Here is a 13,673-nt window from a genome sequence, read left to right as displayed (position 1 = left end):
CGCAGCTTTTTGCTTCTTGGCTTTGGTTTGTGCTCAAACGCCAAGAGGGTCAGGCAGTGTGAGTCTGGGTGTCCGAGCTGCGGTGACTGGGAGCAGGACTGCCTGTTAGCCCGTCTGTATGTCCCGGTTCCTACGCGTGGACAAACTGACGTGGGATCAGTCCAGCCTGCTCTTCAGGAGGCCTGCGAGCTGGATGCCCGAGGCTGGCTGGTCTATGGCAGGGCTGTCTGTGCGGGGCGATGGACATTGGGCTTCTAATTAACCTACTGCTCCCTGTTTGTCCTCTGTCACTTGTGTTTTAGAGAAAGATGAGGCTGCAATTGAGAGCTCTGAGTTCAATACCACGTCAGTAGCTGATGTGGACAAGCGGGTGAAACGGCGTCTACTTATGGGTAACTCCTTTCTTCCTCTTTCTATGTGTTGCCATGGCGCTTGTGCTTATTTCCTCTTCTACTCTTTACTTTCTTTCTGTCCTTTGATTTGTTTTGTTCGAGTTGTTCTTCAAACCCCTCCCCAACCACCACCATTCTTGAAAGTTTCTGGTTGTTTCTGTGTCCGACAAAGCCTGAGAATAGACCCTCTAAACATGACAAGGTTCCTTCTAAACTTTCCCAAGCCTGCTCCCAACCCTACTTTATTCCCTTGCATAGGAACAGTAATGAAGTTTTTTTTAAATCCCTTTGCTTCTGACAGCTCCCATGCCATTCCTGTTGCATTTTAAGAACTTAACACAGAACCAGAAATAACTTGTGGTTCACATTCGTTTTCATTATTTGTTTTAACAATGTAAGAAATGCATTTCCTTTGTACACTGTCAACTATGATTGGCCATATCCTAATTTATACTTTCTTAGACAAAAAATATATAAAGATGCAGTTAGGAAGCATATCATAAATTGGTCTAGAGATATTTGTACACCAAGGGGCGAGTCTCAAATTCTTATAACATTTACAGAGTACAGTATTCCAGCCTTTTACTCAGAGCCATTACTGATTTAATGCTCTGAAATTAGAAGCTCTGAAATCTGAAAAAAAGGCCATGTGACCTGCTGTTTCTCAGCCTTATCTTTGACTAAGGCCAGACTGCCGCTACTGTAAAGCTCCACTGTCTGAGAAGAGATAAAAGGCAGTCCAAGTTTAAACTATTAAACTATTGGAATGGGATTTCTGAAAACACTAAGAGGTTGCTTTAACCCCTTAAACTCCCAGCTTATTACTCACTTAGTCATTTAAAGCATATACATGTGGCAGCCTGGGACACCCCTTCACATGTTGAAATTTGGACATTTTGTACTTTTTGAAGTTTTGAAAATATGGTGTGTTTCTCTTGGAGTGATGTGCTGTTATAGAAAAATAACTCACGACATATTCCACAGCGATTTGCCAATGAATGCAATTATAAATTTATTAATGAACATGTCATTTTTTTAACAACTCTAATTTGTAGAATGTCCAAAAACAAGTTAGTTGCTGTTATCACTTCCATTATAGCAGCTATAAACAGTCCTCACATTTCCTCATCAGCGACGCTTTGCTCCTCTCTCTTGAAGTTAATAAGACAAAGAAGCACAGTTTGTTTTGCTACTGAGTAGTCCTCTGTCCTGAAGACTTTCCCATGGTGGAAAACTGACTGACTGTTACAACATGATGACAATGGACACTTTCCATAAAATAAATGTATTAAGAGCATCACCATATCAATGAATATAGTTTCCTTATTTCACAAACATGATCTTTAGAAAAGGCAAGTTTTAAAAGTAAATAAAATAATTTCTACATTGTTTGCGGAAATGCAATTAATTGTTTTTATTAAGTAGCAGTGTCAAAGTATGCTTTTAATCATTTCTGCCAAAACTGTAGCTGCAGCGATATTCAGTGGGTTTTCCCAGGCCCCCACACATTTAGCATTAACTACTATGAGTTATTTAGTAACTACAGTAAAACTAACAGCCAATATAATGTATGTAATTATGAGTGCTAGGTGTCCTAGTCAAATTTTATCCATGTCTATAGGGTGTTTATTTCCCTAAAATATATTTTCTTTGCATTGCGTGCACATTGTGGTGTGTAGGCTTCTATGCATGGACTACTAGACACCAAATACTACAACTTCAATGTCCCTGTTCTCTCAGTCGATATTTAGAATACAATTAAGTGATTTGAAGTAGAAAATTTGTCCAGTTAATAAGGGAAAATATTTAACTACACTGAGACACACTGGACAAGTGGAACAGGAACATGTGTTTTTCCCCTATCTCTCTTCTTTTTACTTCATTTCTTTCTCTTAATATTACACATTAATCCTTGTGACATGTTTTCTTCCCCTTTAGCTGACAGATGAACCAATAACCATCTTTCTTTCTTTTGAGGCCACAGAGATTGAAATTACTTTCATCTTTATGTATGACTTTGCTATTTATTGTCAAAACAGGTATCTTTCAAGGACAGGTGCTGGAAACTCTCTTCTCACAGTCCACGTCTCTTCTGCACTTTTCTCTTTAATTGTGGCTTTGAATGATTTCAAATGGGAGTTAAAAATGTTTAAAAAAATGTTTAAATGCAGAAGTTTGTTTAAGATGATTGATGCAGAGGTTTTAATATATTTTAAAAATATCCACTCCGAGGAAAGCGCTATCTACCATCTTCTGCATACATTAGCATACTATAGCTGCTATAAGCTGCTAATAAGAAATTAAAAAGACAAAAAACTGAAGTGTATCACTGAGAAAATAAAAAAACTGTCACTGCATCGATTTTCCTGTGCTTTACCTCCACCATACACATCCCTGTATATTAGCTGTTACTATAGAATGAGGCTGTAATTTGAACTTTTGTCAGAGCTACTGTTATAGAAAATTAATCAATACTTTTTGACCAATCAGATTCGAGAATTCAATAGTGCCGTGGTATAACAATGTTTATTCAATTCCTAATTTATATCATACATTCAAGCTCGTATTAAAGAGCATACTGAATGAATCCAACAAAGGCATTTCTCAGTTTCGTTGAAAGAGTCTCTTTTATTTAAGGCACCTCTGTTGAACTTGGCTGCTGATGTGTAATACCCATGTCCAAGTTGGAAGGGTCTGATTTACCCACTTCAAATGTAAATTGCTCTCTGCGTTTGCCAAACCTCTTAGAAGACCACTTCACTTGAGCCACATTCAGAAAGTTCATCAAAAGCAAGAAGTGCCAACTTACTTTATCCTTACTATACACCATCTCATATTTTTTTTACTAGTCATTACTGTCCTAACACGTACTTAGTAGTGATTTATGGTGATCTTTGGACAGAATCTAGGTTGGCACTGCTAATCAAAACCAGCTCAGACAATCAGGAGATCATCAAGTGGGTTATAGTGGTCTCATCACTTTTATACCCTTTCATTTTATTTCTTGGATATTATGAGTTTATCACACAAATATGCTGGATGGCAGGATGATTTGTGTATGTGTGTGAGAGAGACAGTGTGTGTGTGTGTGTGTGTGTAGCAATGCTGTACCTCAGGTTTGTGTTAGATTTGACACTCCGCGTTCCCGCTTCAGTTTGTGCTGCTGTCACAGCCACGGCCAGCAGCACCAGGATGCGACCAATCCTGGCAGATTAAACTGGAAACTCAGCGTCAGTGGAAAAGTCTCCTTCTGTGTAGTCATATTAAAGTGCTGACAGAGAGAAAGGGGGGAGGCAGTGAGAGCGAATTTATTGTTCGTTAAGGTAAATGGTGCTATTTGTTATAGTTTCTTTCTTGTTTTGGTGAAGTGGTTTGGATTCATCTGATTATTTGGATTGGATTAATGCGAATACTATTAAAACAGCATAAAGAATAATATCTAGCAGTTAAAATATGATCATGATGATCATTAGGTCATTATAAGCCTGGATATGAAGAAAGCGTAATCTACTAGTTATTAATGGAATCTGTATGAAAGGGCTGTACATACAGGGTTCAAATTTCCGATACTTTTTTAAAAAGAATTTTTCAACATTGAATCAATAAAAACATGCATTTAACCTTTAAAAATGTGCAACAATCTCTAATTTTTACAAGATTCTTTGCAGACAATGGCTGCATTTTGCTCTTAAATTAGTAACAGGATTGAAAGTAACAGTGTTGAGTTTTTAGCATACAATTAACAGATGCACAAAATGTGATTAACTAGGACATTAAAGATGTTCTAATGATTTACTTCAAATTATTTTTTTAATTTAATAATTTTCAGTAATAGGGTTGTACATTCAAATTGACCTCATCAGTCAATATCAAATTATAATTCAAAATAAAGACAAAAGATGGAGAGAACGTAGTTACATTCTTCCTCTGATCTTATACATTCACATGATGCAACTTCTCGTTGAACATATGACTTTTTGAACATATGACTTATTGAACATATGACATTGAATATTCCCAATATTTCATAGGGGTGAATGCGTTCAGGTAACAGGGTTGAGTGAATGGGAATTAAATAGATGACTCAAGGAGGTGGGCATGGTAGCTTAGTGGTTAGCACGTTTGCCTCGCACCTCCAGGGTTGGGGGCTTGATTCCCACCTCCACCCTGTGTGCATGTAGTTTACATGTTCTCCCCGTGTTCAGGGGTTTCCTCTCCAGTCCAAAGACGTGCATTGTAGGCTGATTGGCATCTCTAAATTGTCCATAGTGTGTGTACACGATTGCACCCCATTCAGGGTGTCCTCTGCCTTGTGCTCCAAGTCCCCGGGATAGGCTCCCCATGACCCTGTGTAGGAAAATACAGTACAGAAAATGGATGGATGGATGGATAGATGACTCAAGGATAAAACTTTGTTTCAAGCATGAGATGTTAAAAAAGATTCATGCATGAAGTATGAAGTATGTTAATGATTATATTTCAAGGAAGAGTGTATCTATATTGGGCTGGGCCACGCAGAAATGCTAAGTGCTGGGAATTTTGTTTTTTATTAATGGTTTATATTGTTTATTTGAAATATATACATAAGTTGTTGTAAAGGACAGTGCATTTAAAATGTCTTTTGCCTTTATGTACTTTACATACATATTTGTAAACATCATATCAGTAGGACACGGCACCCGAATCATAATATCACTCAAATCACTTTTGGTGTTAGGACTAGGTCAGTCTGTGAAATGAATAGCTCTGGTGAATTTGTGAATATTTACTGAAGCTTTGCAAAAATTGCTCATCACACAGTTATAAAAACCCACATGTCTATCACTGAAGAAGCTTTACTTCACATTGTAAATACAGCGTTTTTAGGTTAAGGGTGTGGCCAATACAGTGCAGTACAAACTCTAACAATATACCGCAAATATATATCCAATATACGTAAAATATACGTTATATATTAAAATATATAAAATATACATACACGATATGTTACAATGCAGTATACACTGCAGACTGCAATGTTATAATACAGTCATACAGTATAACTTGTATATGTACAATATACAGTACAACACACCACGTGTAAGCTAGCCATGGGTGTAGCACACCACAGGTTAGCTAGCCTCCTAGATTTAGCAAATATTTCAAGGTGTCCCATTTTCAGGCTCTCATAACTGATTGACTGTGTGTGTGTGTGTGTGTGTGTGTGTGTGAATTTACCCTGTGAACAGTCATACCTCTAGGCTATGTGCGGCCAGCTGTTACAGAAAGGGTACACTACAGTGGCCTGTAGCAAGATCCGCTAATAACAGGGCCGCTGGTGTAAATCATTGAGTTTTAGAAAGCTTTTGAGGCTCTTTCAGATAAAACTGTCCTGCTACAATCTTTACTTCCCCCCTATTTCCCAGCTTCCAAATTTAATCTCCCAGATTTTGCCCGTGGGTCTCTAAGGTCACCTCCACATCCACACTTAATGCGTTTAAATTTGCCAAACACCATTATGGCTCCAAGTAAATGTTTCCCCATGTCCTACACCTTGGCCCTCATGCCATTTACACTTTGTTTACTCTATCCATGGTGTAAAGTCATTATGTAACTACTCTGACATGGAGAGCTGGACGTGTATGATTGTATAATTATTGTAGCTCCCTATTGCCTCCTCTCCATATTTTGCATGATATTTGCATAACAAAAGGGCTTTTGGACGGAAGCTGCTTTGAATGACCATACATATGAAAAACCCAGCAGAAGCATCTGAATGTATAAGAACATGTTTGTTTTTATTTTTTTTATTAACCATTGTGAAGAAAGTGAATCAGATTTACAGAACTGAGATGAAGATCTGTTATCTGTGACATGGAATCCTTTGGTTTTTGAATTTTTTTTTTTTGATCCATTAAAGTTCATTTTAAGACATACATTGAGAGATAATGGTTTAACAAATAAAATTTTAACAGCTGTATAAGAAATGATAGAGCAGCATAGTGAAATCCAAAAATACTATAGCCATGTCTCTAATTTTAACTCCTAGGACAAATATTCTCATCATTGACATCAGAGATTTGAATTGATAGTGTACTTTTTTATACCAGGATGTTTTACTAGAAATGGTTAAAAAGGAAGCTTTTTTCACTTGGTAGTAGCAGGTTGCACTATGTATTGGCAGAGGTAGAGCCACCATACACTGCTGGAGTATGAGTTTTTCTATATGGCACATATACCACATGCAAACAATGCCAATTTGTATATGTAAATTAGTATAAACGTTATGCTTGTATAATTGGATAATAAATTTCTTGCTACACTCTTAAAAAAGAGGGTTCCACAAAGGTTCCTTTGTGGTTCTTTGGATGGGTCTAGCTTTCTATAGGGGTCCTACAGGGAATGAATTCAGAAAGAGAAACCATCAAACCTTAAAATGTTTCCAGAAAAAGAACTGAATAAGAACTGGTGTTCTGGAGTGGCTAAATGACTTGAGGTTTCATAAACATTTGCAAAATCATAGTGTATGATTTGAGATTTTACAAACTTACCGGTACTAGATAGTGCATAGTCTGAGAATAAAACAAACAGAGGTTATATTATGCTTAGTTGTACGTATTACATACTAAATACTGAAACCTAAAAAGGAAGAACCCTTAAGGGAGCTAGATGGAACCTTTTTTTTCTAAGACTGTATTTTATTGATATGGCACTTTGTTTCCAATGCCAACATGTGAGAATGGTATCTAGGCAAAGCTCATTAGGTTACAGTTTAAGACATGGTATTATGTTAAAATTGTTTACATCTAAAGTTATCGAGATTTGCTAACTATACTTTAACCAATTATGCTACAACTTTCTCTAGTTTCTTCGACCATTTGCGACTAGACTAGTTTGGAATTAACTCTCTTCCTTCCTCTTTTAACTTTTGCTGTTTCTTTTTCAGCTTAAACTTCACCTTTCTTCCACAGTTACCTGAGATAAGAAAACCAGACTGAATGCCTCAACTTTTGCCTTTTGTCAGCAACAGTAACTGTCATAATATGTTTTTATCCCCAGTTTAATCTTCATTTTTGCTAATGTTTTGTCTTTTTTCAGAGGTTCATCTTTATTAGGGAAGAATTTCTGTACCTTACAGTTTTATTAATTGCTTAAATACAGGTTTGGAAACATCTAAACCTTCAAATGGATCATGCAAATTTACAAAACAGGTCATGTAGTTGTACAAACTCTTGTATGTACATTTAAACTGAATGTACCCTTTAAGCCAAAAGTGAAGGTCATCAAATATGTTCAAGATCACCGGATGGGTACAGTTCCAACCACTTAGAACATATGGAACTTAGAAAATGGTTTCTACTTGGAACTGTTTCTGAAAGAGGGGCACTCTGTTGTAGGGTTCTACACAGACACTCTAGGCGTTCCTCCAGAGGGACAAACCGAAGGACTCTTTAGGATTCTAGAGGAAAATATTTTATTTGAAGAGTTACATTTCAAATGTAACTAGGGAACTGGGGATCTATGAATTCTGCTGTAGGTGGTACAAAGCACAATGGATACCTCTCATATACCAGAGCCCAGCCCAGCCAGTAGTATGAAAACATACCATGGTGACATGCCATCTGACAGCTCTGTTCAACAGAATTTTATAATACCACAAGTTCTTTTGCAAGTACAATTATTTTTCCACAAAACCCAACGTATGACAATTACCAACTAAATCATCAAGAATGAGACTCATCTTGTAAGTGGCCATAAGGAAAGCACTGATTACTCTGTATGCACCTAAGGCTTATTCATTTGTTCTTCAGTAATGGCTTTATCCTGGAAAGTGCTGTGATGGATCTGGAACCTGAGGGACCAAACATTTCATTGGGTTCTACTTCAGACAGGGAGATGTACATAGCCTACATCGACAAGACTCTGGCATACTGAATAGGCTTGAATAGTTCACCCACTGTGGTTCTGGCCCAATGGCAACAACCTTAGCTGAAGGCAATCTGGATGTGGGTACCAGTTTGGACAGTTGATTTATCCTTACTGGGAACAGCTGTGTCAAGGGCTCCAGTGGTAAGGAATCCAGGCACATGCAGTCACCATTCTATCAAATGTACCCTCAACTGTTTGCATAGCCCAAGCAGGTCAGGAAGTTTGAGCGAGATGAATCATATCAGCAGATGGAAGGCAAGGTGAAAAGAGCCTACAACCTTGTGACTCTTTGCTAATTAAAAAAAAAAAAAAAACCCTGAAGCTATATCTGACCAGCAACTCTGACCAGACGTTTTTCAGTACTATCTGTTGTGGATTACATTGTAGGGCCAAACCTGAACAGGAACCACCTTTCTTTGGGAAGAAATTGACCCCGGGGGCACACTTGCAAAGAAAAAACATCTCTGTTTCCAGGGCATCAAGACTGCTATGCACATGATATGTTTGTGTTTCACAGGGTCCAGGTGCAAGCCATGCAGCCATATCTGGACCTGGTAAAGATGGACTCAGAAAAGCTGAAACTATCTTATACTAGAGAGAGGACCTAAGGGAGGAGTTTGCCTAATTCGGTCTCAAGTTTGACACGTACCAGGAGAGTGTCCATCATGACCTGCTTACTAATGAGAGAAGAAATGAGTCAGTCATCTACATAAAGTTTAAGTTCCAGGCATGTTGCTAATAGGGATCTCAGTGCAGCTTGGACACCCTTCGTGAAACCGCTAGACAAAGTGAAGTGCAGGAATCTGTATTACTGGAAGGCAGAGAAATTGCATGAAATGCATATAACATGAACCCATGAAGATTTACTATCAGATGAATTCCACCATCTTTATTAAAGAACTATTACAGAGAAGGTGCCACTATTGATCTGGTTTCTTGAGATACTGTCACCGGAACCTCATTAGTCTGAAGTAAGGTTGGACTAAAGTTTGGCCGAAAGTGTTGTATAAAGAAGTGTGTCACCATTGACCTTATTTTCTCAATGTTTAGCCATAGGAATTGTGTGGCTCCACTCACTAACTAAAGTAGGATTGAAAGCCTAGTAGTTTGTTATGGCACTTATGAGTTGAACTGGTACTATGGGTAGGCACATCAGGATGGTGTTAAATGTCTAAGAGAGGGGACTCTTTGTTTTATCCAGCCATTCTTTGCTGAACAAAACCAATAGTTGGCCGCAGTCTGGGACAATGTAGGCCACAACCTGAACTGAGCCTGAAGTGAGCCTTTTTAAAATGATGAAGCTATGTACTAGCTGCTGTATAATGAAGAATGAATCAGAGATATCCCCCTCAACCCCCGGTTTTGCAAGACTATGCTTGAAGAGTGTCAATAAGGCAGATTCAAGAAAAACTATCTCACTAAGCCAATATACAGAATCTTCAGAATCATGTTTAGGTGTTGTAAGCCCAAGAGGGTTGGATCCTGTTTTGAGGACAAAGTAAATACTTTATTTCATCCATGCTTAATGTTGTTTACTTTGCATGTCATGGCAGTGAAAAAAATTATATGCGTTCTTAATGAGTCCATGCATGCTGTACGTGCTGAGCACTTCCAGGTGTGAGGGTTATCTACAATGCAAGCAAGACACTCCTGCCTCTGGGACTTTGGCAATAAGACTGAAATATGCTTCTCTGTCTGCAAATCTGCAGACATGTTGACATGTTGACTTGTATTTTGCAGACCTCTTCTGCCAACTGATCCTGGAACGTCTCCATTTTGTTGTTGGCTAGTTCTAGTTTCCAACCCCATAGTTACCAGATATAAACTTCCATGCTTACCCAATCAGTGTTTGCTTGACATCCACACTCCAACACGATGTGAACTTGAGATTCTGGAGTCATGCGTGCTGGCTCTTCTGTGAGCCTCTGCAAATTATGTTTACCAGTGAATCTCTTCTTTGTGTTTTGACCAAATCGTCTTTATTGAAGTATAAATCAGAGCTTGCACAACTGTCCAAGCATGGGTAAGTCCCTAGTTTATATTACATTACAGTGCATGTCATCGCACTTCTAGCACAGGTAGCCCTTATGTATGGCCTCTAAATTAGTAAGATTGATATAAAATCCAATAGAATTAGTAAGATATATAATCAAGCAGACCAGCAGTATGGGAACGGTAGGATCTCTGGCTGTAGGACAAGCCAAGCAATTAATAACTGCATGATTTTGTTGCCATGGTCTTGACCAGTCTCCAGATGCACATGAAAGATTTTAGGATGTCAAACACTTTACACTAGGTTAATTCTGAAACACTGACTTTGTTACTCTGGGGGAACTCAAAAAGGATCAATGTAGAACCCTACAAGAGAGGGTTTCTCTTTCAAAAAAGGTTCCAAGGAGAACCCTTGAATGAATCTAAAGCTCCTAAGAATCTAAAGAACCATTGAGAAGCCTTTTTTCTAAGATTGTGTTGGGATACTAGGGCTATTTGTAGGCTGTGATATTATGTCATGTGGCATAATGAAATATATTGTACCTATAATGATATTAAGTATTTTTAATTACTTCTTTCTAATGACAAATATGCAATTTTACAGCAATTTTATACTAGCTCAGTCAATTTCGTTGGATATTTGGGTTATTGTATTGTTTTTTTTGTGCCATTTTGCCAAATGAGAAGTCCATGTCTGTTTTAAGAAATCCTTCTTTGATGTATTATGACATGTTAAGATAAATCATGTTACTCTGGACTTCATTTGTTATAACAGAGGTGTATGTACTATTTACATGTGAATAATTTCATGTGGTTGAGTCTTAGTAGTATTTTTTTATTGCATATTTACGTTATTCTTTTTGTGATTCTATTTTATATACGTGTGTGTGTGTGCATATTTACCCAGAGACCTGTGCAGTAAATAATGGTGGATGTGATCGCACATGTAAAGACACGGCCACTGGAGTCCGCTGCAGCTGTCCAGTCGGCTTCACCCTGCAGCCTGATGGCAAGACTTGCAAAGGTCAGTTTGTGTTTGTGTGTGTCTGTGTATATTATCTGTGTTTTCATGTCTGTGTATATTAAAATGTTGAGGAACATTCCACTTTTCTTCTCCTTCCAAAAGCTTCTGGATGTCAGGGAGCAATTTTACATTTCCTGTATTTAGACTGCAAGATTAAATTGCAGGTACACCAGGAGAAGGATTCTTTTGCTGGAGATGGTTAGGTAGCACCATGTGCCTATGTGAGTGATCCTTAGCCAAGACCAACTAAATCCACGTTTCTACGTCCTCCTCTCGTGTGGAATGGGTCTGTGGTTGTTGTTGTTGTTGCTCTGGCCGCGAAGCGTTCCCACTTCCGAAACCCAGCTCTGACGTCAATGGCCATGTATTCAAAGATAAGTTGCCGCTAAATGATCTTGGCACAGCGTGATGGTGGGTTCTCTCTAAACAAATGCCACAGGAGAGTGGGAGAGGGGAACGCTAGATAAGTACTCACTTAGGCGACTGGAGTGTGTGCTTTATCTAGGTACAGACAACTCCAGAGTTATTGGCATCCTTCCTGGGGAAAACGAATATATATATATATATATATATATATATGCAATAATTGATATTTTAAACTTAAACTTGGGGTTTTTTCCTAATACACTATTTTTCCAAGAAATTTTGTAATCATATCATGTATATTTTGTCTGCAAAAACACTGGTTTAAAAGTATTGGCACCTCAACAATTAATGAATTTTGAAACATTCCTTGGAGAGAATAACAGCACTGTCTTGTAATGATGTGGTAGGCAGTGGTAGCTCTGTGGTTAAAACATTGGGCTACCAATCAAAAGTGTTGGGAGTTCAAATCCCAGTTGGGCTCTTAAGCAAGGCCCTTAACCCTCAACTGCTCAGTTGTAGGATATGAGATAAATGTAATTTGCTGTGTATAAGGGCATTTGCCAAATGCTGTAAATATAATGACTAATATCTTTGGAGACACGTTCCAAGTCACTAACACGTTTGGGGACACATTTCAAGATCGCTTTATCCCTAAGCTTTGCTTTCCTCTTCAATTCGGTTCACAAGTTTTCCAATAGGATGTGAAAATGAGACTGAGATGGCCATTGCAAATCCTGGATTATGTGTCCCACAACCATTACCTTTTTGATTTGGATGTATGTTTGAGGTTGTTGAAAGATCCATCTAAGGCCAATTCTTAACCTTCTGGCAGAGGCAACATGTTTTTTTTTCTTTGAAATACCGAGCCATTGGATTGTCAGCCACAAAACAGCCTCAAAAATCCACCACTGGGAGCGTCTCTTGTATGTAGTCCCCTTATTTTCTCCAAACAATGCTATGGCCAAAAAGTTTGACTGACTACAACACACGTTTCCAATTACAGCTCCAGTGATGCTTGGCAAAGGTCTGTATTCTTTACGGGTGTCAAAAGTTTTGGTACATATTAAGAAATATTTTTTGCCTATTTTCTTGGAGAGTGTCAATAATTCTCTGCATCAGATGTTGCATGATTAAACATGCAAAATTCATATTCATTTTCATTGAGGTTAGAATAACGGCCACATTTCTGGCTTTTTTATGCATTGGTTTCCGTAGAGATGTGGTGTGGTCATGTGACTGTGACTGTCTCTTAAGAAGGGGAGACATGTGGCATGTATGTGTGTAAAATAGTTGAGATGGACTTGTTTGGACTGCACATAAAGACGCTGCACATCCGATACTGTTTGATCAGTGAATCCGACACACACACACACACACACACATATGCGCACACACACACACACACCTCCTGAGCTGGACACAGAGGAAAACTTCAAATGTCAGGTTGTGAGTGTGTGTATGTGTATGAATCCATACTAGTACCCTGGAAGACGGATGTTAGGCTGGTCCGGCGGTTCCCCGCCCTCATAATTAGGCCCGCCTCAGGGACTGCTATCATAAATCCACCATGATGTCTTTGATCTACATTGTGACATGCCATTTATCTCACATAAAAACTTGATGAATGACCTTGTTGGTCATTCATCATAAGTGCTGCCTGCTGGTAAAGTTTGTAAAAACTCAGTGTGACCATATGGTCAATTCAGGCTCCAAATTAGACTTGTATAGGAATTTTACACAGTATTAAATTGTTCTATCAGAAACCTCTTAGAATGTCTAAATCACATGTCAATCTCAAAGCCTGTAAGCCAAACACAGCTCGCTGCCTTGTTTCATTCGGCTCATGTGCACATGCCAAAAATAATTAAACATGCTGTAGTACCTACTACTCAGTTTTTCACACTAGAGCAGTAATATCTTGAATTCACCCCAGACCCATAACATGGCACCACTGTACAGAGAACAAGTCAAATTTGCATCTTAAATGATTC

General features: G+C 38.4%; 1 protein-coding gene across 2 annotated transcripts in view; it reads left to right on the top strand.

The window, feature by feature from the left end:
* Positions 1-13,673, top strand: part of scube1 (signal peptide, CUB domain, EGF-like 1) — an 86,238-nt gene that overhangs the window by 50,758 nt on the left and 21,807 nt on the right. Inside the window, exons 7-8 of one of the 2 annotated variants that reach the window (XM_026923004.3) lie at positions 303-392; positions 11,200-11,316. In XM_026923004.3, the coding sequence (XP_026778805.1) occupies positions 303-392; positions 11,200-11,316 (207 nt within the window). The remainder of the gene's footprint in view (positions 1-302; positions 393-11,199; positions 11,317-13,673) is intronic. The other variant, XM_026923005.3, reaches the window with a different exon arrangement.

The sequence above is a fragment of the Pangasianodon hypophthalmus genome, chromosome 18 (assembly GCF_027358585.1).
Source record: "Pangasianodon hypophthalmus isolate fPanHyp1 chromosome 18, fPanHyp1.pri, whole genome shotgun sequence".
In the NCBI taxonomy this organism is placed as follows: Eukaryota; Metazoa; Chordata; class Actinopteri; order Siluriformes; family Pangasiidae; genus Pangasianodon; species Pangasianodon hypophthalmus.
The sequence above is the reverse complement of the archived record's forward strand: the minus strand, read 5'-3'. Positions and strand labels throughout refer to the sequence as shown.